Source organism: Manis javanica, chromosome 4 (assembly GCF_040802235.1).
Source record: "Manis javanica isolate MJ-LG chromosome 4, MJ_LKY, whole genome shotgun sequence".
Classification (NCBI taxonomy): domain Eukaryota; kingdom Metazoa; phylum Chordata; class Mammalia; order Pholidota; family Manidae; genus Manis; species Manis javanica.
This window is the reverse complement of record NC_133159.1, coordinates 53,224,514-53,249,936: the sequence shown is the minus strand read 5'-3', so window position 1 is coordinate 53,249,936 and position 25,423 is coordinate 53,224,514. Positions and strand designations below refer to the sequence as shown.

At 42.1% G+C, this 25,423-nt stretch overlaps 2 protein-coding genes across 3 annotated transcripts in view; one reads left to right on the top strand and one right to left on the bottom strand.

The window, feature by feature from the left end:
• JAK1 (Janus kinase 1) overlaps positions 1–16,843 on the top strand; it is a 133,231-nt gene extending 116,388 nt beyond the window's left edge. Inside the window, exons 12-25 of the mRNA XM_037024378.2 lie at positions 2,252–2,358; positions 5,241–5,384; positions 6,171–6,258; positions 6,741–6,868; positions 7,492–7,627; positions 8,509–8,660; positions 9,230–9,380; positions 9,503–9,597; positions 10,734–10,926; positions 11,669–11,793; positions 12,164–12,336; positions 13,942–14,059; positions 14,618–14,728; positions 15,433–16,843. Coding sequence (XP_036880273.1) covers positions 2,252–2,358; positions 5,241–5,384; positions 6,171–6,258; positions 6,741–6,868; positions 7,492–7,627; positions 8,509–8,660; positions 9,230–9,380; positions 9,503–9,597; positions 10,734–10,926; positions 11,669–11,793; positions 12,164–12,336; positions 13,942–14,059; positions 14,618–14,728; positions 15,433–15,528 — 1,817 coding nt within the window. The 3' untranslated portion in view covers positions 15,529–16,843. The remainder of the gene's footprint in view (positions 1–2,251; positions 2,359–5,240; positions 5,385–6,170; positions 6,259–6,740; positions 6,869–7,491; positions 7,628–8,508; positions 8,661–9,229; positions 9,381–9,502; positions 9,598–10,733; positions 10,927–11,668; positions 11,794–12,163; positions 12,337–13,941; positions 14,060–14,617; positions 14,729–15,432) is intronic.
• A 1-nt stretch (position 16,844) lies between these two features.
• RAVER2 (ribonucleoprotein, PTB binding 2) overlaps positions 16,845–25,423 on the bottom strand; it is a 111,270-nt gene continuing 102,691 nt past the window's right edge. For both annotated transcript variants that reach the window (XM_037024379.2, XM_037024380.2), the window contains exon 12: positions 16,845–19,024. In XM_037024379.2, coding sequence (XP_036880274.1) covers positions 18,878–19,024 — 147 coding nt within the window. In that variant the 3' untranslated portion in view covers positions 16,845–18,877. The remainder of the gene's footprint in view (positions 19,025–25,423) is intronic.

Below are 25,423 nucleotides of genomic sequence, written 5' to 3'. Positions count from 1 at the left end.
GAGTGAGACAGTAACAACAAGCCCTGTGTGTGAGGCTTCCTTATGCAGGTCCTCAGAAGCCCTCTCCTTCCCTCTGCCCCCTGCAAATTAGAGAAGTGGTGAAATCATGAAAATTAAAGAGAATGTCATTTTGAGTTCCTTAGTGCCTCTGCCCTCTTAACTGCAAGGTACTGACAGTCAGACTCCAGCCTGGGTTTCTCACTTGAAAATATTGCCGACAAAGCGCTCATGGAATAAAGAGAAAGCAGGCTGATGCTCAGAGTGGGCGTGACAGTAAAGTAAGTCCACATTCCTTGTGCATTGTCAGCCCCACCACCCCTCTCCGTGTCTGAGGGCCACCATCTTAGAAGGGAAGGCCCCACAGGACTCACTGGCCCACTCACCACCGTACCTCTCATATCCTCATCTGTGGAGTTGGGCTTGGTGCTTTATTTCTATATGCTTCATCTCTGATGCTGAGGACTTCTGCAGACTAATGCCAACCAGCTCTACAAGGATAAAGATGCTAAGATGTAAAATTAGTCATAACCACGATGGCCATCAGTTCTGCAGCACTCACTATGCACCAGGCCCTGAAGTAAGCCCCTTGTGTGCATTATCTCATTTACCTCTCACAGCAGCCTAATGTGGGGCACTACTGTGTCCCCCATTTTTCTAGTAAGAAAACAGGTTCATGGAGGTTTAGCAGTTTTGCCCACTCCCCACTGTTGGCCCTAGTGCCATGTTCTCTGAAACAGCCATGTAGATAGTCAGTCCATAAATGGCCCTTGCTTCCATCCTTCTCTCTGATTCGCCAAACTGCTCTACTGCTTCAGCAATTCCCTGGGCCCTTTCTAGATGTCTTTTCTCCACCAGGGCAGTCCTCTCGCCTGCGTGAATCTGATATTACCTGGGTATCAGGGTGGAGTCAGGATAACAGAATGGAAGAGAGTAGACTCTGGAAAGAGTACCCAGGGTATGATAACAGGGGAGCCTGTACCTGAACCCACTTTTTGGCTCCCTCTAGGGCCAGGTGTGCTCTGGGAAGGTAAGAAACTGGAGCCATCCCTGGCTTCAGTGGGAATCCTAAGTCTGGGGCTCGCTGTCAAGGTTAGCTGCCTGACCTTGATCAAATTGTTTACTCTAAATCTCTGTTCTCTGCCCTAAACGTTGAGAGAGGAATGATAATACCATATACCTCATGGGATTGTCATGAGGACAAAGAGGTTAATGTGTGTAAGCTCTTAGGATGGTGGCTGGCACAGGGAGAGCAGTCAGGAAAATGTGAGCTGGAAAAACAAACTCTGCCTTGCAGGGAAGTGAGGTTTTGAAAGACAACATTCGAGTCAGTTGGCCCACTGTGCCAGCTTGGGGCTCAGCAGCTAATTGATGGGATTCTTCAGGGGTTCCCAGAATGCCCTCACTACTGTCCAAATCTGGAAGGTGTTCTCCTGCCCAGCAATAACCTTGTAGGTCATTGTGGCTCCATGGTGGGAAGGCAGCTTCCATGGATTATAAATTCAATTTACCTTATGCTGACCCTGGCCCAGCAGATTTTATAATGTGTTCAGTTTGCTATTTCAATTAATAGAATTTGAGGGATGAGGTCTGCTCATAATCTGTACATTCAGCAAGCATGTAGTGTCAGGCAGTGCTGGGAGTCTGGAAGGTTCAGGCAGAGCCTTTCAGTGGGTCACCTGCCATATTCTGCACAAAACCAGTGTTTTTCACTCTCCTGCTTTGTCCCTGTAACTCCCTACCCAATGCACTGCTGCTTCCTCCCTCCTCAGCTTTCATCCTTTGACTCATACCCTGATTATTCATTCACATCTCTAACAAACGCTTATTGCGCACCTATTATATACCCAGCTATGGAGGTAGAATAGGAGGTAGACACAGTCCTTGCCTTCTTAGAGTTTCTATTCTCAGATTTTAAAATTGTGTTTCCTTAGGGAAACCTTCTCTGACCTCTTCTTACCAGAACAGATCCTGCTGTGTCAACCCCAGAGCCCCTGAGCCTGGACAGGGGCAAAGCTGCCCAGATTGTAGCTTTCCTTTTGAGTTTATTGGATTAATTTTGGCTTTGTTCTTAGCCTGTGTGGGCTCTTGGAGGGCAGGAATCAAGTACCTAATGAATATTTATTGAATGACTGAACCAACAAGTACATGAATACGTGTTCAGCAGCCCCAAATGGCTTGGCAGACATTTGCTCACTGGGATCTTAGACCTTTGCTACCCTGCTCAGAATTATCTACTTACTGTCTTCCACAGAAATCTCCAATCTGCTGGTGGCTACTAAGAAAGCTCAGGAGTGGCAGCCTGTCTATCCCATGAGCCAGCTGAGTTTCGATCGGATCCTCAAGAAAGATATTGTGCAAGTGAGTCATTGCTGAGGCTCCTGGTTTGGGGAAATCCTAACAGATAAAGAACAAGGAAACTTTGCTTTCATAGCTAAAGCTGTTTAGCTGTTATCCTGCCCAGCCTTGATGCTCCCTGGAGACACTTTCTCTGTGAAGGCAGTAGTTTCATCAGGCTTTGTGGGCTCATCCAGGGCTACAGGAACCTTCTGTTGTGGGTCTTCTGCAGACAGGAGGAGTGGAGAACTTGGTGGGAATGCTGACAGGGCAGCAAGAATCGGATCTCCGTAGGGAGTGTGGACTGACAACCCTCATTAGCCCACAACATGCTGTGTGACAATCACTCCTAAAGTTCAGTCCTGGGTTTTCTGATGATGCATCCAGAAGGAGCAAAGCTAGGGGAACACAGAACATAGTGAAGAACTTGGACCTGAGGGAGAACTGTCTTGAGAAACATCCCTCAGACCAGTGACCCAGCCATGGGAGGCCTTTTGCCCAGAGTCTGCAGCCTTAAGCAGGCAGGCCCCGTTTGAGCTGCGCTTGGGCTTTAGCTAATGCTGTGAGGCCCAGAGAGCATCTGCCTTTCTGTTGTGTAACAGCCCCCTCACAAAGAGTCATCCATGGGGGGTGGGGGAGGGTGCTAAGAAGACAGACGCCAGCTGCCTTGGAGGGAAGGAATCTGCACCGGCAGCTTACCACCTGCGGGAGACCATGATGCTTTGGAGCTTTGGAGCAAATCTTGGACTCACTGCCGTTGAGCTTGGTGGAGGGTAGCAAGCATGGGGAGTAGTTTATTAGCTTTTTTTTTCAGTTAATCCCTGAAATTGTTGGGTAGGATTTTGAGGGCATAGAAGTCCACAGCACTTGGCTTATGGTAAATTCTTCACTGAGGGCCAATCTTCCTGTGTCTCCCTGGTGGTGTCAGACCTGTGTTCAGAGATTAAAATCACCAGAGCAGCAATACTACTACTAGAGGTCTAGAACTTGACTTCCATGGATTATAAATTCCATTAACCCTGTACTGACCCTGGCCTGGTATATTTTATAATATGTTCAGTTTGCTGTTTGAATCAGTAGAATTTGATTCTTGGTCTAGAACCTGACACTGTACTTGGGGTCTTACACCTTTCCTTACCCTTGAGTCCCTGGGCAGGTAATGGCCATCGTCCATGCCTCCATCATTCATTCATTTAGCTAACAGTGATTGCGTACTTCCATATACCAGGTGTGATCATGATCCTTGACAGGCTCAGTCTGGTGAGGAGGCAGATTCCTGTCTATCTTAAGTAGATAATTACATTGTCAAGATAAAAGTCCTAAGTGGGGAAGTACAGTGGGATGCGGGACTCTCGAGGCGATCATCCTAGCCTCCCACCTAGCCTTGGGAGGACAGAGATGGCTTCCTGGAGAAAGTGGCATCAAAGCAGAGTCCCAGGGGATGAACGGCAAGTGCGGAGCAAAGGCAGAGGGAGCAGCATGGACGGAGACTGGTGGGGGGACTGGGGGGACAGGGCAGAGGCCTCTGTGGGTTGCTGCACAATCCTGGTGCCTGGACTTGGCCATCAGAATAAGCTAACCTTCTGGGGAAAAATAATTATTCTGAAAGCATATGGCTTTTACGGGATGATCTGGGAATACAGCTTCCCATAACCTTATAATGAATTGCTTCATGACACATGCAGCTTTAATGAAAAATCATAGGACTTTGCCAGTATAAGGGAGACAGGGCAGATGTATCATCATTCTGCGGTGACAGATGACAAATGGTGGCATTTGTGCAAATTAATATACTCAGTTAACAATTGTACACAGTCCTGTGGAGGACAGTCCATTTTCTGTATTTACAGAGGGTTCTAGGATAATAGAGTAACAGAACTTCAATTTACAAGTTTTATGGGGTTAATGCCAATTGCTTGCCAGTCCCTAAACTTTATGAATCACATTTTGATTTCCAAATATCAGGAATGTTTAAATCAAATGTTTAAAGCTTCAACTGCAAGAGTCCTTAGAGACAGATCATTATGTGCTGGGGCTTGGACAGATGATCTCATATAGTCCTTGTGCCACTTTCTTAGAGATATTATCCCTTTCTGTATGTGGGGAAACGGAGGGCCCACCCCCTCAGTCTCTGCCTCTGTCCTCAAATCACCTCCCCCTCTCTTCTTGCTGGGGCAAGTCTGTGTATAAATTGCCTCACTAATTTTAAAGCTTAGCATGCATGTATTCATGCACATGTGTAGATGCTCTGGAGCAAATCTTGGACTCACTGCTATTAAAGACCTGGCGGAGGGCAGTAAGCATGGGGAGTAGTTTGTTAACTTTTTTTAAAGTTAATCCCGGAAATTGTTGGGTAGGATTTTGAGGGAATCAGAGTCCACAACATGAAAAATGAACAGTTTGTGTGTGAGAAGGAGAAATAGTGTGTACCTGCTCTAGGGGGCAATCAAACAAAAAAATCTCAGCCCAACAGATTGGATTCTACCTACTATGTGCTAAGGTCTGTACCAGGAGCTTTCATACCTATTTCCTCACTTGATTGTTACCACAGCCCTATGAGGTAGGCACCATTATTATCCCTGTTTACAGAAAGTGAGCAGAAATTGAGCATGGTGAAAGAAGGTCTCTAAGTTAAATGGCCAGCAAATGGTAGAATCAGGACTAACAAGCCCTTTCTCTCTGTACCCAGCCTGTGAGTGGAGGAGTCCTCAGTGGGGTCCTCTCTTGAGTCGTCTCTGGAGGTCTGACCAGGACAAGGCACTGGGTGGGCTGTGAGCTGCTGGGGTCATTTGGCCTTTGCCCCGCCCCTGCCGGTGTTCTGTGTTCCCATAGGGCCTCAGTGCCAGACTCTGGCATCACTGCAGCCCTAGAGAAAGATCACCCCAACCTCCGGCTTCCTCCTTCAGAGTGAGCACCTTGGGAGAGGCACACGGACACACATCTACTCTGGGACCTTGGTGGATTTCAAGGATGATGAAGGAGCTTCTGAAGAGAAGAGAATCAAAGTGATCCTCAAAGTCTTAGACCCCAGCCACAGGGACATTTCTCTGGCAAGTGTCATTTGCATAACCCACCCTTTCTCCTCCCCCATCTCTGGAGCAGGTGGAGCACAGTAGCCGGTGAAGGACTTTCACCCTTATTTTTATCTAGCGGTTTCCAGACTTGTCTTCTAGTCAGGATTCCTTTCTTCAAATACAACCTTAGGTAAACCCAGTCCATATAATAAGTGAGGGAAGATTGAAAGTGAAGTGGGATGAGCAGCCCCTCCCACTTGACCTGCCCCTCCCTTCTCCTCCCACGTCCTGCCTGGAGGTCCTTGTGGTGGTGCCATGGAGCCCCAGGACCCCAGCTAAATGTTCTCAAAGTCCCTTATATATAGTCCAGGGCTGTCACTTCACAGCAACACTAGAGAATCAAAGCACAGAGGAGTGAAATGACTTACCCAGGATCCCACAAACTCTTAGAGCGTGATAAAGCCGCCTTGAGAGGGAGCTGCCACAGTTTGCCTTTATTTCTAGCACAATGTCAAACACTGCTACCTCCCACAGTTTGAAAAAAGAGAAAGTAGTGGTCATGAGTATCCAGTGGGGAAATTGTCAGCTAGCCTATCACACCAGCCTAGCTTTGCATCCTATGAGGTCTTCTAAATAAATCTTATATCCCAGCCAGACTGGCCCTGGGATGAAGGTCTGGCAAGCCCTCTGGGGAGGCAAAGCCAGGGGAATAGTTTCAGGGCCTGGGATGCTGACAGTGGTGAGTTTTCCTCTCAGAAAGCCCCTTGGAATCAGACCCGTGGAGACTGACCGTTGCCGTTCCCTTGTCCTGTTTTCCCATAGGCTTTTTTTGAGGCAGCCAGCATGATGAGACAGGTCTCGCACAAACACATCGTATACCTCTATGGCGTCTGTGTCCGAGACGTGGAGAGTAAGTGTATTCTTTTTGGAAGGGGTGGTTGGCCCTAGTTGGATAACACAGGTGCTGTGAAGACAGCAGGGGCTGGGGCTGCCTTCATGTTGCCTGGGCTCCTTGCCGTTCTTTTTGCAGTCAAGGAATTCGAGGTACTGAGCAGGTCACTTGCTTAAGTTAATAGTGAACATGGAACCAAATCCCATTTATTTTTCACTCATTTCTTGAACATTTACTTCTTGCTAGCTGTGGGCCCCACCTTGTGCTAGACCCGGGCGGTTGGAATAAGCTGAGTTCACTGCCCTAGAGTCAGAGTAGAAAGCGCTCTAGAAGGGCAGAGGTTGTCTGTCCAACTCCAAAGCACTCTGCCATTTACACCTCCCAGGGATGTCTGGGTCCTCCCTTGCCCAGTACCAGCCGCTAACATGGACTCTCATAGGGGATGAGAGAGAAAATGGTCCCAGACAGAGGTTCAGATGTGTGTTTTTTTGTGCTCATAGATATCATGGTGGAAGAGTTTGTGGAGGGGGGGCCCCTGGATCTCTTCATGCACCGGAAAAGTGATGTCCTCACCACACCATGGAAGTTCAAAGTTGCCAAGCAGCTGGCTAGTGCCCTGAGTTACTTGGTAAGTGTGTTCTCATGTCCATGGTGGCCCCACAATGAACCAGAATACTCTAGTTGGGGAATGGTGGGAAGGAGGTGCTAGCCAAGCAGCTGGAGGGAACTAGGCTCTGAGGTTAAACACAGTTGTGCCTGGTGCCTAGTGAACACAGTCATGTTAGGCTGTTGTGTATGCTCACACATGAATCTTGTTGAGAGGGAAATTTTACCACATCAGAGGACTGGCTTCTGTACTGCAGTGTATGGTAAGTGTAGAAATAGTGTAGTACTTGTTGAGGGAATGAGGGAAACTACTAGCATGAGTAGTAGCTAACATGACTGGGTGCTGACCATGGCTCATTTGTTTTTAGAAAAAAACTGTTCATTATATACAGAAGCCCTAAGAGCCATGCTTCACTATTTCCGTGTGTCACTGATGAGGAAACTGGGACAGGGGGACATTGTATAATGTACCCAAACCACCCAGATAATCAGTGGGAGAACTAGACTGCCTGGGTCTGGTTGTAGCTGGGGAATGTGAAGAACTGATCTGAGGGGCCAGTGTTGGAAACAGAGGACATACGGGAAGGAGCAAAGACAGGCATCCTCATGGGCAACTTCGCTGGGCTCACCCTTTTCTCTCTGCAGGAGGATAAGGACCTGGTCCATGGAAATGTGTGCACTAAAAACCTCCTCCTGGCCCGTGAGGGCATTGACAGCGAGTGTGGCCCGTTCATCAAGCTCAGTGACCCCGGCATCCCCATTACTGTACTGTCCAGGCAAGGTGTGTCTCCCCTGCCCTTCCACCCATCCCCAGCCCTCACCTCCCACCCACCCTACTCCATGTGAGGCAGGGGGCCGGTGTTGGGGGTTTGTCACCTCTTAGAAGGGACGCTTCAGCAAATGGGTGTCAGGTGTTCTAGCATGCCCTGGGGGCCAAGGGAGATAAGGAGCATTGCAGGGGGGCTGTCTCTGCCCTCAAGGTGCTGACTATGCAGTAGGAGGGACACAGCTCACCATTTCCATGGATGCAGCTGGGGTGTCCACTGAGATTCCTGGCCTTGGTTTGAAGTCAGGACAGGGTCTACAGAGGTAGCCTCGGGAGTTACCAGGAAGTCTTGTATTGGAGGAAGAGATGGGCACATCACCTAAGAAGGGATGACTTTACCACAGTCTTTCCTTCCTTTGTTCTTTTCCAAATGAACGAAAACCCACATAAAACAAATACGCATTGCAGGGCAATTGTGCAGAGTAGCTGAGATTAGCCCATGCCTACTTTGCATATGTTGGTCTCTTCTCCTCCCCTGCTTTTTCTTTCTTTATTAATCCTTTGTCCATACAACCCCTCCTCCTTGCCCAGCATGTTGGCCTTCACCCTGGGGTGCTTTGCTATTTCTAAGGCCAGGGCTTCGGAAGATTGGCTGCAGATGACCTTCCTGCTGCCCCTACCTCAGACTGATGCAGCTGAAGTGCCCTGGGTCAGGGGCCTGGAAAACTACACCTTTAATGCACTACCCATGGGACCAGTGTAACCATGGTCGTTGTTTGGGAAACACTGTTTGAAATAGTTTCTTCAGTAGCTCATGGCTCTTACTGCAATGACAGTGATTTACTTCCCACATGATTCCAGAAACTGATCTATAAATATCTGTTGTCTTTTTCCAGAGTGCATAGAACGAATCCCGTGGATTGCTCCTGAGTGTGTGGAAGACTGCAAGAACCTGAGCGTGGCCGCAGACAAATGGAGCTTTGGAACCACCCTCTGGGAAATCTGCTACAATGGCGAGATCCCCCTGAAAGACAAGACACTGATCGAGGTGAGCAGTTGCTTTCCAGGTTGTGAGCTGAGTGAGAACTTCTTGGACACTCATGGTCATCTCAGCAGTTACCAGGCAGCCTCATATTGTAGGAAGAGATGGGTGCAGGTTTGAATCTCCTCCACAGGTTTACTGGCTGTGTGACCTTGAAAATGTAACTTCCTTGAGCTTGTTTCATCATCTTAAAATGGGGATGAATAATAACCTACTTTGCCAGGGTTGTTGTGGAAATAAGTAAAGAATGCACATAGAGTGCCAGGCATACAGCATGTGCTCAACAGATCATTATAGTATTGTTTATCTGAGATTTTTAAGTGCCTATTATTCAGTAAAATTAACACACAGGTATTTATTGAGTTTCTATTGTATCCTGACTATGGATTATTTTATTATCAAGACAGGATTTCTCAAAGCGGAAATAAGGCAACAGTAACGCAAATTTATAAAATCTACCTTTAATCAAGGCTTTGGGGAATTAAATTAGAGATTAGCAACTCCTTCTGAGCTGGGACTAAAAGGTTTATGGGTGGTGGTTCCTTTGGTTTCTTAACATGTGGTCCTCTTTACAGAAAGAGAGATTCTATGAAAGCCGATGCAGGCCAGTGACACCATCTTGTAAGGAGCTGGCTGACCTTATGACCCGCTGCATGAACTATGACCCCAATCAGAGACCTTTCTTCCGAGCCATCATGAGAGACATCAATAAGCTGGAGGAGCAGAGTATGACACTGTCTTGTGCTGTGTAACTGAGACCAGCCGATGCCTCAGGGAGTGGGGGAGTAACAAGGAGCCGTTAGTGGCAGTCACACCTTATTAACATGTGTTCTTCTCTCTCCTGTTAGATCCAGACATTGTTTCAGAGAAAAAGCCACAAACTGAAGTGGATCCCACACATTTTGAAAAGCGGTTCTTAAAGAGAATCCGTGACTTGGGAGAGGCAAGTTATACTCACATCCCCTATTGACCGCATCACCTGACTTTACATCTAAAGCCACTCTCCATTCTCTCATTTTGGGTCAAGATTGATAATAGAAAGCATCTTACTGCGTTTTCTTAGGGCCACTTGAATCACAAGGGATGGTGTCTTTCCCCATTTGACACACACAGTGACAGCTTACATATATTTGTGCATGTATGTGGCTGTGTATGCACACAGTATATTGGTTTGCTGCCTGAAGAGACTTGATCTTTCAGGGATGGAAGAGAATGGAAAGGGAGATATACAGGGGAATAGGTATAGATATGGTGGAAATAAAAAAATCCCTGTCTCTGACTTTCCTTGGCATATATATCCCTGTGAGGCTGCTTAAATAAACCTTACACAGCAGACCAGAACTGAATGTTAGCTTTTCCCTTGGACCTTGAATGGGAGTTTTTTTAACAGTTAATGTGACTAGAAAAGCTACTGGGATTTGCATCTTTATACAGATTTTTTGTAGTTGTTATGTAAACAGAGACTGTCCTGTGTTGAGTATCTGCCATGTGCCAAGGCCGTGTGCCAGACTTTTTACAGGTGCAGTGTCCTTAGTCCCTCACAGCATCCCTGAGGGTGTAGTACTACTGTGTGCATTCAGCACCTCTGGAGCCAGCTCAGAATATTGGTGACAGGGCCACGGGGCCATCATCACCATCAAATGGCTTAGCTGGGATCTGGTCCCACATCTTTTAAAGACTCCTCATGCAGTGCTCTGTTAGCTATTTTGTGGTGCCTCTCCTGTAGGGGGCTCAGGGCTGGAAAAAAAAAGAAGAAAAAAAGCCATAGTTGTCCGAATGGTCCAGAAATAACCTTCTTTTCCTTTTGGGTTACATTTTCATGGAAACTGGGATTGCTGCATTGGTTCATCAGTCACTTGGCTCAGTAATGGAGGGGATAGCATGTGAGGCCAAGATAGGAAGGGGCTGTGGTGAGTGGGAAGAGGCCTGGTAGGAGCTGGCTGCTTGCAAGGTCGGGCTGTGCTGTGCACCCCTGGCCTTCGAGGGAACAGCCCAAGGAGCAAGCCTCCGCCTCCAAGGGTGTTCCTGCTGGTTCAGGCTGGGGTTTTTCTGATCAAGCACATGCATCTTTCCCTCCAGGGCCACTTTGGGAAGGTTGAGCTCTGCAGGTATGACCCTGAGGGGGACAATACGGGGGAGCAGGTAGCTGTCAAATCCCTGAAGCCTGAGAGTGGTGGTAACCACATAGCTGATCTGAAGAAGGAAATAGAAATCTTAAGGAACCTCTATCATGAGAACATTGTGAAGTACAAAGGCATCTGTACGGAAGACGGTATGTTGAGCAAAGTGGGGTTGGTTTAAAAATTGACCATCTGGAATTGTAAGGCCAGTGCTGAATAGGTGGTGTCCTTGGCCATATCTAGGCCACCTGCACATGCTCACTGATGGCCCCTGGGCTTGAAGTCATATGCACTGTCAAACCCCTCAGCAGCTGTGGAGCTCCCAAGGAAGGTTCCCATCTTCCCCTGCAGCCAGGATGATGCTAGATGCTCTCCGGGCTGTTCACGTATCCACACTGGAGACTGGACTTCATCCATCCTAATTCTCCCATTTAGGGCCTGAAGGTCATGTAAACCTGATAACCACTTCTCCCCTTTCCCTATTCTGACCCAACACTAGCCAGGATATTTTGTTTTCTAGTTGTCTAAATCAGGGTGGCAAGTAGTATTTACCAGTAAGTGTATCTTTTTTATAAGCCAGGACCTTACGTAGATATTGTATTGATAATGAAATGATATGGCTCATATTTTTAATACATCGATCATCTGCTCTGGTTTGCAGAGCACTCTGTGTTATCTCAGTGAGCGCTGATGACTCTGGGTTATGTCCACAAGGGTCACGATCCCTTTACACTGCTGCTTAGTCTCCCGAGGCTCTCGGGCTTAAGTAACTTGCCTGTGATGCCGAGTGACATTGAATTAGTTCAGGTCCTCTGCCTGCAAATCCTGTGCTCCTTACTTTCTCCCATTTCCTTAATTTGCAACCTTGTACTGATGGGTGCTTTTTCTGAACAGGAGGAAATGGCATTAAGCTCATCATGGAATTTCTGCCTTCGGGAAGCCTTAAAGAGTATCTTCCAAAGAATAAGAACAAAATAAACCTCAAACAGCAGTTGAAATATGCTGTTCAGATTTGTAAGGTAAAAAAAAGACAGTATATTACAGATTAAGAAATCAGACACCCTGTCCTGTGTAATTCGTTTGTAATTAGACTGCAAGTGGGAAACTTCCCAATAATTGTTCTGAGTTTATTTTGCTGTGTATGATTTGGATGAAAAATTAGTCTCTACTAGGAAAGTAACCTGATTTGTTAGTATGGCTAATTTAATGTGTATTTCTTTTAATGAGGTTGGTTTTACTATTCTTGCATAAAAGTAAAAACAAAAAAAAACCCAGTGACATATGAATGAAGTGAGATCTGTAGTTTTTTGTTAAGAAGTGATAGATGCAAAATGCCGTCTGAACTGACCTCCAGCAATGTGTCTTCCTACCTTTACTTCTCTCCATCAGGGGATGGACTACTTGGGTTCTCGGCAGTATGTTCACCGGGACTTAGCAGCGAGAAATGTCCTTGTTGAGAGTGAACACCAAGTGAAAATTGGAGACTTTGGTTTAACCAAAGCAATTGAAACTGATAAGGAGTACTACACAGTCAAGGACGACCGGGACAGCCCTGTGTTTTGGTAACTGAGTCAAACATTTCATCAGTTGGTCATATGGTTTCCACTGTTTGGATAAGCCCTTTCTAGCTGTGTTAATGTCTCATTCCTTCTGTCTGAGTCAAGGGTAGAAAGGTCATAGAACATTTGGAATTGATTGATCTTTGCCTTCAAGAAACACCTTTTAGGCTGTTCCCTGAAAGCAACCCACACAGAGCTGCCTGCACTGCACACACCACCCTCCCGGGAATGGAGAGCTCCAGCTGCCAGCTCAGCGTCTCCAGCGTCCAGGAGAAGGCACTGGTCTGATGTCTGACGCAGTTCCTAGAACTGTTAGCAGCTGCAGGAGTCACACCACACCATGCAGAGGAAGCCTGAAGGGCAGGGAGGAGGAGGGTGCAGGAATGAGGCGCTGTCGAGGCAAGCACTGACACTTTCAGAGAGATCTTGGGCAAAGCAGAGCAAAGTACACAGGAAACCTGGCCGTCTTCTCATGAATCACTAGGAGTAGCCTGGTTAGAAGGCCACAGCCTGACTTTGACCCCTCAGCCTGAAACACTATCCAGGAGAGACGCTGCTTAAGTCTCCACTCCACCCGCTCCTGTGAAACTGCTAGTGCCTCCAAGGTGCACCCTGCATAGACACACAATCTCTCTGCCCGTGGAGCCTAAACCTTCATTCGTTCATTAAACAGATATATGTCAAGGTCCTACTTTGTTCCAGGCACTCAATAGATGATGGTGAACAAGCAGACTGTTTAGGATCTAATGGGCAAAGAAGCCAATTTTGTGGTACATAAGCATAAAAGGCTTGGTTTTCTGCAAGTCCTGTTAAGATTTTAGATTCATGAGGGTTTGTAAAGATGGTTAGGAGAAGGGTGACTTAACAAGAATGAGACCAGAGCAGCTGACGACCCCAGGAACGGAAAGAGGCTCAGTGTGGCGGAGTCATGAAGTGGGAGGTATCAGGGTATTGCCAAGGCTGAGCTCTGGAAGCCAAGTGACAAGAGCTGGTACTCCATCGCAAGGGCTTTCGGGTGCCATTTGATGTCCTAAGGATAGGGACTTTTAAAGCAATCACTGTGGGATACTCCGGGAAGCAAGATTGGAGCCAGGGGTCTGATTGGGCCGGAGGCAGCAATGGAGTGAATGAGGACAGTGATCAGGATATGACAGTGTGGTCTAAGAGTAGGTTTGAGGATTTAGGAAACTGGATATGGGCTCAGGCAGTTGGTTGTTTAGGATTCCCATTCACCAAAACAGTTGACGTGGGAAGAGGACTGGGCACTGCTGACTGAGCTTGCAGGCAAATAAAACCTGGGGCCTGTCATCATATGCTGCCAGCTCCTGTGCATGGACAGCATGTGCTCTGTGAAATGAAGAGCACAAACTTGTCTTACTGATATTTTGGAGAAAATATATACTGCTGAAAGCCTATAAACATTGTTGTTCTTCATGTCAGATGTGTACTACAGCAGCAGGTGTCATTAATCCACAATTCATGCTTAGATGTCATAGAATGTTAAATTCCATGGAAGACTAAAGGGGTGATAGATTTTCTGAGTTATTCTGTAATGTCTGTTGGAGTACCTTTCCCAGGAAATGAAGTTTCATATCTGCTTTCTTTCAGGTATGCTCCAGAGTGTTTGATTCAGTGTAAATTTTATATCGCCTCTGATGTCTGGTCTTTTGGAGTAACTCTGCACGAGCTGCTTACTTACTGTGATTCAGATTCCAGTCCCATGGCGGTAAGTCTCATCTCTTCATTTGAATCTAGTACCCAATGAAAACATGTCCATCTCTGCTTTGTTAAGCATTGTTTTTAAGTGGAATTCAGTCAGTATGTTATAATGGAGAAGGGAAGTATTACTTTTCCATTTATCTTGGTTTATTACTTGACAATATTTGTGGCTCTTTCAAGTCTTGGTTTCACAAGGAGCCCAGAGTTCTGTAAGATGACCCTGACTTTCAGGGATTTTCTCTGTGCCAGGAATCTGGAGACAGTTTCCTGGAAAATAAGTGAGTTAAGTGAGGGGGCATTGAGTAGGGGCCTTGTCTGAGCTTTATGTATTCCCAAATGAGATCATTTTCACTGGGACAAGGGAAGGAGTGGTTGGCAGAGTCTGAGAAATTACACACTGATCATTGAGAGCTAATAAGGATTTTGGACTTTCATTTAAGGTTACTAAGAAGAAAACCCTTTTTATTGTCATTTTAATTTCTAGTTAATTCTAGAAATTTCGCCTTAATCTGATTATGTAAATATATGCAAAGTAAAGTATTTTGTTTGGTTTTATTTTACATAGTTGTTCCTGAAAATGATAGGTCCAACTCATGGCCAGATGACAGTAACAAGACTTGTGAATACATTAAAAGAAGGAAAACGTTTGCCTTGCCCACCTAACTGTCCAGATGAGGTATTTATGGTCCACTTCACAGTAATAAAACTCAGTTTTTACTGTTTTCACAGTTTGAGTTATTCAGCAAGGGACTGGGAGTGGGGGTGGGAGAAGGAAGGAGTACAAAACTCCTTCCGTTTTCTGAAGCTGAATTTCAGATAAGATACCTGAGAAATCATCTTTGGGGCAGATGGCAGCCAGAAGTTACGCTCAGAGCATGGATTCCCCGCAAAAGTAGATCAACCTCAGTGGGCTCCCTAAAAGAGCATATTTTGGTAGAGTTTTATCATGAAAGTTTATCCAGCTTATCAACAGCATTTATGACATTGATTCAGTTTTCTGTATTGTAAAGTGAACTGAGTCTTTAAAACTATTTAGGCTAGTTAGGGTGTACTGAATAGTATGTGTGAGTGAGAGTGAAGCAGCCAGTGAGGACACTTAGAGTCTAACCTGAGATACAATCCCGTGAACTGCTTTATGGCAGGTAATTAATGACATGAATTTTTTGGAAGCTCAGTTAACCCATGAGCTTCTCCAATGTTAAAATATTTATGAACTATAGTTGTGTCACATTTTCTATATTTTAAATTACTCAAATACTATTGTTACTTAAGGAAGGTCATTTACATGTCCAAAATTTTCTTACTCCTGGTGATTCTATAATATTAAAAACTCCTAAATCTAACACTTTTACTGTTTTTTGGTTGGTTTGTTTTTTACAGGTTTATCAACTTATGAGAAAATGCTGGGAATTCCAACCATCTAATCGGACAACCTTTCAGAACCTTATTGAAGGATTTGAAGCACTTTTAAAATAAGCATGAATAACATTTAAATTCTACTGTATATCAAGTCCTCCTCTCCCCTAACAAATATACAAGCCATTTAAAAAAAATTTTTTTAATGGAAAAAGTTTGTATTCTGTCTAAAAAGATACTTGGGTATGTATCCAAGTATATATAAGGCATACTACGGTGTTTAGTATGTGTAAGTACTTCCTCTTTAAATTTGGCACCAGTAGCATAGTGACAAATAATGACAACCAAAATATTAGAAAGCACTTAAGCACTCCTTTTGGAAAAATATACCACCATCTTATTTGGCTGGCTTGCCATTACAACTGTCTATCAGAATGGGACTTTTCAAAACAAGAAGAGCTGACCAAAATAGTCTCAAGATCATTGCTTTCTCCCAGTTGCCAGTTGATCTGAAATGTTTTTCTGGAACATAAACATAAAGATCGATGGACTCAGTTGATACTTTAATATACCCACAAATTTTAATATCTATACAGCGATAGACCAAGCATTCTTGAAATACTAGATACCAGTTAGTATACTATTGTTTCTGTACAAAGATGAGGGTGTTCCTGTCACCAGTAGGACTTAAACTTTGTTTTCAGAGGCTTAGTGCCTGTTCCCTGGGTGGCCAGCATTACCCATTTTTGAGAAAACTGGTCATACCCATGGGGACGGCTGTGGAATACTTTGCTGCATGATGTTAATTCTTGAGAACCAAGCCTATGCCAGTGCTTTCCTGAACAGTATACTTTTAATCAGAATTGATTCCAAGAACCTGGGTACTATTAAACATGCTCTTAGGAAACGTCAGTGTATAGCCTTTTCTAACAACTTTACCAGTTTGGGGCAAGCTGTACCAGCATTGGTTTGGGATGCTCTATGCAACCAGTCAGAGTATATACCACACTGCACTGTTCTTAGAGTGTTTCAATACTTAGCATTCACCTACAAAAGTCAATCACTATTTTGACTGTCAGTCTGTGGTGCAAAACTTAAAAGACCTAGCTTAAAGGCACCATGGAATTCAAGATTCATAGACAGTTTGCCTGGAGGTAGCTGTGTAATAAAAAAGGTCTAATCTTTAATTCAGTGTGAACTGTAAGCTCTTTATGACCATGAGTCTGAAAAACTTTTTGTTAATGATGTCTAGCATTTGTGTGATATGGTGTTCACCTTTTGAGCCTGAAAACTGCTTCAATGGCAATGATAAAACTTGCCATTTACATTTGTTCAGTAATCCTGTATCACCAAGGTCTGTCTGTGTCAAACCTGTGGCCACTCTATATGCACTTTTTGTTTATTCTTTATACAAATAAAGATAATAGAGACTCCACATGCATATGACTTTTACTATTAATATTTCATTTTCAAAGAATTCAATTCATTTACATAGAAAAAATAACAGTATAGACTTTGGGGGTGTGTGGCAATGGTCTCCTTTTATATCCAGTGGTAATGGAACACAGGGCAAAGCCACTATGTGTTATAATCCAAAAAAATCTTTTAATTCTTTGAACCTCTTCCTGCTTTCATCTTGCAGCTCTAAAGTTTACCATCTTCTGTTTGTACTGTCATAGAGATGTGACTTATCACTGAAGACTCTTATTTGAGGCAACAGGAAAATGGGAAGAAGTGCAGAGCATAGAGAAGCCATTATTCATCCGCTGAGTCATGACTGAGTGATGCCTAGTCTATCAATCAGTTTATCTGTGGTATAAACTGCCCAGAATTTAACTGTCATTTTCCAATAGAAGTTAATACATGCAATAAATTAGACCAAGTAAAATTCTTTACAAATCACAGTATGTACCAATTTTAAACTTCATAATTAAAACAGTATACCGTATAGTCAAAAATAAGTCCCCCAAATTACAAGGTATTTAATGATCTGATTTCAAAAAGACTAGGATCACTGAGACCTCTGAACTCCTTACCATCAATTACATTCTCATAATAAGGGACAAACAGAAATTTCTAGATGGCAAAAGGTTTCTCGAGCATTTAGTATCAAGATCTTCAGAAAAAGGTAATGTCAAAAGTTATATGCAATAAACATTTCTTTCAAAGGTAAATTGGGTTAAATAGCTGGTAATTTTTCAGCCTAACAAACTACAAAAGACTAAGAGACAGAGTGAGGTATAGCTTATTAGCTCAAAATGGTTCTGTTACTCCCTAAGACTCCTTCAGGGAGGGTAGTACTGACTCTTTTACTATATTGTGGATTTGTATTTGATGGTCAGTGTATGCCCTGATCTAGTCATTAGGTGCTATAAAATGAGACGCAGAAGCTGTGTTCCTTGCCACTTACAACTCTCTTGCAGAACTTAAATGTCTTTCTTTAGGTGAAGTAAAAGGCTTAGGGAATTAGTGCTCTTATGTCAAGGGCCAGCACACTTTCCCTATAAAGGGCCAAATAGTAAATATTTTAGGTTTTGCAGGCTGTACAGTCTCTGTCACAGCTATTGGGCTCTACCACCATAGCACAGAAGTAGCCACAGGCAATAGGTAAATGAATGAGCATGATTGTGTGCCAATAAATTTTATGTATGTATGCTAAAATTTGAATTTCACAATTTTCAAGTCAAATTTTCTTTTTCAGTCCAACCGTTAAAAATGTAAACATCATCCTTAGCTTGCAGGCAGTACAAAAGCAGGTGGAGAACTAAATTTTACCCCAGGGTGTGGTTTGCCAAGCCCTGAAATTTGATCACCAAAGTGACTTTTCTTAATACCTTCTGTTTCACAAAAGGTATAAACGGTAAACGACATATGTTAAAAGGAAAGCATCTGTAGCTGTATATAACTAAGGCCTCACTATCATGCTGTTTGGGTTTTATATTGCATGGCTGGTATGGGGATGGTAATTTAGTTTGCATGTGGAGAATCTTTGACATTACCATCACTACATTTTGCATTTACACTCTTGTATTTCTAGGAAAAGTCCTAAAATCTATAAATGAGATTACTTCTAGGGAAAGTAAATTGAAATGCACACTGGCTTATAAGAAATTCATTCATCTAAGGCTCAGGAAACTTTCCCATTTATTGCTTCAAACCTTTATATATGGATCAAAATTATTCTGTCATAAATAAGGAATATTGGGAACATTGTTAATTTTTCCAATGGACTGTAAATTAATATATTAAGATGTATCTAATTCTAGTGGAAAATTCTTCAACTGATGTCTATTCTTATTGCTATTTATTTTTTATTTGGCAATTCTGCCTGCTTCACAACACAGTTCCTTCTGGGGACATTAATAAACCCGTGTTTAAAGGATATGGCTAGTCTGAATGTAGTTAAGGCAGCGATGAACAGCAGAGATACTGTAAAGAACCGTATGAGGATAAAAGGAAAGACCTTAACTTAGTACACTCGCTTCTTTTTTAAGTAGGTTTCCATGTAGTATGTGCCTGTGCCCTGTGAATGCTGGTCAACAAATTCGACAGAACCACCTTCTGGGGCAGAGAGGAGATATGATGAGCCTCGCTTTTCATTTCTTAAAGATGACACCTATGAGAAAAAGAAAACACAACTAATGCTAAAAATCTAAACTAAAATTGGTTTATTTGTTAAAAAAGCAATTCTACTTGTGATTTGGCATACAAGCAGAATAGCAAGTAACACAGCTGTCAAAATTATGCAAACTCCTTTGTAAAACAAAATTTGATTTTTAAATTTTTATATAAAATCACATGTGGAACTTTAAAAAAATACAAACCAAGTCTCTGAGTGCCCTCCCCCATATCTGGGGAAACAAACAACAGCCATTGCAATTGTTTCTGCTATTTGCACCTAGTACAACCCACTGAATCAAAATTCCTCTGAGGAAGGAGAGACTAAGAAATCAAACTGCCTATCAAATTAGATGTTAAGTCTAATAACTAGAATAAATTAGTAGATAAAATTGACAAATGATGTCAACAAAAATAACAGTCTAGAGGGCAATGTGAACTCAAACTGCAGTCTATGTAATAATCACCTGGAGAGCATGTTAAAAATGCAGATTTTTCAGGTTCCATCCCAGAGATTCTTACCTGGAATTGCTTATGATTAAGTGTCAAAATGTTCCTCACAAGTGAAGTAATCAATACAACAAAGCAGATTGTGGAGCACAACCCCAAGGCCCTCTGATCCCTCTTAGTTTTAGCTTTTACAAATACTCATAGTATTTGTTTTGAAACAATAGTTATTTTAAGAATGGAGGTCAACTTCAGAGAGGGCAGATAAATGAGTCTGTTAAAACTTCTTATAAAGTAGTTCTTAAATCATCTATGTTCAGAAGGCGGAGTCAACCAAGATGGCAACATAGGAGGGGAGGTTAGCAGCTTCCTATGGGAACACCAAATGTACAGTTACACATGAAACAAGTCCCTCTGAAAAGTCCAGACAGTAGCTGAGCAGCTCCTACACATTGTATAAATGAGAAAATACCCACATTGGAACGGGCAGTAAAAGGTGAGACAAACCATAAACATCACTCCCAACATAGCACCATACATTTGGGAGGGAAGTCCAAACTCCTGGCTTCTACTCGAGGACTGAAGGGTTTGGACTCCACATCTAGTGCCCAAACATTTAAGACTCCCACTAGATGAACAGAATCCCAAACCAACTAGCTCTGAATGCCAACAAAGCTTGTGTTTGAGATCCATAAGACTAGCAAATAAGCAATTCTAAATGCACACCAGCACTCTGGTTATCCCCTTGAGGCTCAGAGCAGAGAGGGCAGATGAACTCACCCATCCCGCTTTTCCCTGAAAGAGCTTTATCTGAGTATTTTAAAGCTGCTGCCTAAGGGCCAGGCCTCTAATCTAGCAGGAACAAGGGCCAGGATGCGATGTTCCTACAGACAAGGGAAGCTGGAGGATGCCCCTCCCACCTTCTGCTTCCTGCTCACTGCCAGGTCACTAATATCTTCCTGTAAGAGCTCATACACACACATCTGTGCCCCAGAGCTTTTGTGTCTGTCACCCAGCAGATGGTCCCTGGATTGCCTGGCTCTGATAGCCCATAGGGGCTTGCATTCACAAGTCCCACAGAAGAGTAGCAAACAATAAAATAATTCTTAATAGTGAAGGAGCACCCTCTCCTCCCACCCCTATGCTGTGAATATATACACCCAGACCCAGAACAGAGGGAAGAGGCAAAAACACCTATTTCCATTTCTCCCTACACAGGGCTTACCTATATACTTTCCCACCTACTGCATGAGGGTCCAGATTCTAATTAGCCTTTGGGACACTGACAGGTCTTAGCACACCCTCTCCTGAGAATCCCAAAGAATAAACAAGAGGCTTGAACAATCACAAAAGATTGAAAGACAACTACTAAGAGCTTAGGCTGGGCTGAACAGCAAGGTTCATCCCCTATACAAGACCATTCTGTCAAGACTGGGAGAGGTGGCTCTTTTATCTAGATAAAATACATAGAAACCAACACAGAAGAAAGGAAAATGGAGAAACAACTATGTCCTAAACAAATGGACAAGATAAATATCCAGAAACAAGTCTTATTGAAATAGATATACCACTAATTTGAGAGAAAATTTAAAATAATGGTCAAAAGATGCTGACCAAGGTCAGAGGAGCAATGCATGCACAGCAAGAAAACTACAACACAGAAAATATTTCAAAAATACCAAACAGAATTCACAGAGCTGAAGAATACAATAACCAACTTGAAAAATCCAAAAGAGCAGTTCAACAGCAGCCCAGTCAAACGGAAGAAAGGATCAGTAAACTCAAAGAGGTCAGTGGAATTCAACCCATTAGAATTGCAAAAAGAAAAAAGACTGAGAAAAAGTGAAGATAAATAACTTAAGGGACTTAACAGGGCACCATCAAATGGACCAATATACACATTATAAAGTTCCAAGAAGGAAAGGAGAAAGAGGCAGAAAGCATTTTCAAAGAATTAATGGCTGAAAATAACCCTAACCTGAGGAAAGAAACAGGCAGCAAGATCCAGAAAGGCTAGCAAGTACCAAACAAGATGAATCCAAAGAGACCTACACAGGCATATTTACCAAACACTATGGACAAGGAGATATCTTAAAAGCAGCAAGAAGAAAGCAATTTGTTACATAAGGGAATCCCCATAAGACTCTCAGGAGAAATACAGCACGAAATTTGCAGGCCGGAAAGGAGTGGGAATGATATATTCAAAGTGCTAAAGAAAAAAACTGCCAAACAAGGATACTCTACCCAGAAAAGTCCTTCAGAACTGAGAAAGGGTTCTCCATGCAAATAAACGCTGAAGGAATTCATCACTACTAGACAGCCTTACATAAAATGTTAAAGGGAGTTCAAGCTGAAATGAAAGGATGTTAATTAACAAGAGAAATGTATGAAAAAGTATAAAAATGGTAGATAAGTATATGCTTAAATTGACAATTCTCTAATGTATTGGTACTTATAATTCTAGTATAAAGGTTAAAAGACAATAGTATAAATACAATCATTTGTTAATGAATACACAATGTAAAAAGATACAAACTGTGATATCAAAAAAGTGTGGAGGTGAGAAAGCTTTGTATGTGTTCAAAGTTATTATCAGCTTAAAATAGATGGTTATAAATATGTTTTATGTAAGCCTCATGGTAACCATAAAGCAAAAGCCTACATAGATAAATAAGGAGAAATCAATCTAAGCGTAGAACTAAAGAAACTACCCATTCAAAAAGACAGCAAGAAAGAAAGAAAGGGACACAGGAATTACAAAACAACTGAAAAACAACTGACAAAATGGCAATAGTAAGTCCATACTATGGATAATTTATATACAAAAGGACAAAATTCTCTAATCAAAAGGATATAGAGAGACTGAATGGACAACTATCTGTTGACTAGAGTCTTACATCAGCTTAAGGGACACACAGACTAAAGTGAATGGATGGAAAAGGACATTCCACTCAAATGGAAATGAAAAGATAGCAAGGGTAGCTGTATTTATATCAGATAAAATAAACTTGAAGCTAAAAAAAATATAATGAGAGACAATGTGTCATATAAGATGGGTCAGTTAATGAAGGGGATATAACAATTGTAAATATTCATGCACCCAACAGGGCCTAAGTATATAAAGTAAATATTAATATTTCTGAAGGGAGAAATAGCAATATAATAATAGAGACTTCAGTATTCCATTTTCAGCAATAGACCATCTGGGCAAAAAATCAATATGGAAACATTGGACTTGAACTGCACATTAGACCAGACAGACCTAACACACACACAGAACATTCCATCCAAAATCTAATACACATTCTTCTCAAGCACACATAGAACATTCTCTAGGATAGATCATATACTAGGCCACAAAACAACTCTTAATAAATTTAAGACTGAAATCATATCAAGCATCTTTTCCAACCACAATGGTATCAAACCAGGAATCAATTATAAGAAAATGAAAATTGACAAATACGTGGAGATAGAACAACATGCTCCTGAACAACCAGTGGGTCAAAGAAGAAACCAAAAGGGAAATCAATACCTTGATATTAATGAAAATGGAAACACAACATAGGAAAAGTTATGGTATGCAACAAAAGCAATTCTAAAAGGGAAGTGTATAGCAATAAACACCTACATGAAGAAAAAAAGATCTCAAATAAACAACCTAACTTTACACCTTGAGGAACTAGAAAAAGAAGCCCAAAGCTAGCAGAAGGAAATAACAAAAGATCAGAGCACAAACAAATGAGAGACTAAAAAGAAACAGAAAAGATCCATAAAATTAAGAGTTGATTTTTGAAAGGATAAGCAAAATAAACTTTTTCTAGACTTAACCAAGAAAAAAAGAGAAAGGACTGAAAGTTATGAAGGAAATAGAAAACATTATAAATTGAAATCACAGAAATACAAAAGAACATAGGGACACAATGAATAAGTATATGCAAACAAACTGGATAACATAGAATATATAGATGAATTCCCAGAAACACACAATGTACAAAGACAGAATCACGAATAGAAAATCTGAACAAATTACTAATAAGGAGGTTGAACCAGTAAGCAAAAACCTTCCAACAAACTCAGGACCAGAGGGATTCACTAGTGATTTCTAAAAAACATTTGAAGTCAATCTCTTCCAAAAAACAGGATGGAACCCTTCCAAATTCTTTTATAAGGTAAGTTTACCTGATAACAAAGTCAGACAAGGAAATTTAAAAGGAGGAAATTAAAGGCCTGGGTGAACATTAATGCAGAAACTCTCAATGAAATATTGGCAAACCAAATTCAACAATGCATTAGAAGTACCATACATCATGATCAAGTGGAATTTATTCCAAGGGTGCATGGGTTGTTCAACATCTGCAAATCAGTGTGATACTCTGAATAGCCAAAGAAGTCTTGAGAAAGAATAAAGCTGGAGGCATCAATCTTCCTGATTTCAAACTATATTATAAGCGATGGTAATCAAAACAGCACAGAATTGGCATATAATAGACACTTAGATCAATAGAGTAGAATAGAGATCCCAGAAATAAACCCATGAATATATGGCTGATTAATTTATGACAAAAGAACCTAGAATAGACAACAGGTAAAGGACAATCTCTTCAACAAATGATGCTTGGAAAACTTACCAGCTAAGGCTGCAAAAGAATGAAACTGGACCACTTATCTTACACTATACACAAAAATTAACCCAAAAGGGATTAAAGACTTGAATTTAACACTAAAACCATAAACCTCCTAAAAGAAAACATTGGCAGTAAGCTCACTGACCTTGGTCTTGGTGATATTTTAGATTTAACACCAAAAGTAAAAGCAAAGAAAGCACAAATAAGTAAGTGGGACTACATGAAACCCAAATACTTCTGTACAGCACAGGAAACATTAACAAACTGAAAAGGCAACCTACCAAATGGGAGAAAATATTTGCAAATCATGTATCTGATAAAGGGCTAATATCCAAAATCTATAAAGAATTCAAGACAACTCAACAACCAGAACACAAACTTTTTATAAAATGGGTAGAGGATCTAGACAGACATTTGTCCAAGGATGATATACTGATGGACAACAGGTTCATGAATGGTGCTCAACATCACTATTATTAGGGAAATTCATATCAAAGCCATAGACAGCAGGAAAGCATGAGCCTGTGAGGGGAAAGAGTGTCTGGTCTATGGAAGAGAGTAGCAGCAAATGAGTGGAAAAACAACCTGGCCTCAGTCATGGAGGTACCAGAATGTCAGGCTTGGCAGTGATCTTGGAAATTGAGAAGAATAAGCAGATCCATAAAAAATTTGTGGAAATGGGAGTGGGGGGGAAGGCATGGGTCTTGCCATGGGTCTTGCTATTGAACTTGACCATGCTATTAGTTTTGCAAATGGGTAAACACACTGATTATATGTAATTTAAACTTTTGGTTAAAATTTTACATGGAATATATAGGTGAGAAAGAACAAAGTGGTATACTTTGAAAATCTGAGAAAACAATTTCAAGGGGCATATTTGTCTTTAGAGACACTAAAGAAAGACATTGAGAGAAGCTATACGGCTCTAATAATACATTTCTAAACATTCAGGTGGAAATCAGATCAGAAAAATATCCAAGCCAGTACATCTGCAGAGATATAAACTGATAAAATGTAATTATTATGATATCCTACATGGTATCATTAACAGCCATGCAGTAGGCAAAGACATTATCTCCACTGAATAGATGAGAAAACAAAATCCCAGGTAACTTATGTGATTTGGTTAAAATCACAGTTATTAAATGTTAGAGCTGTTAATCCAACACAATTTTTCTTTGGTGTTCATTTTTCTAATCTGCTTATTTTTTAAAATCCTTCTTTTTTTGCATACATTTACTATGAACCCATTCTTTAACTATGCAGTTGCTTTATTTTGGATTTTTAAAAAATAATATTTTCTTCCTTTTATTAAAGCAATT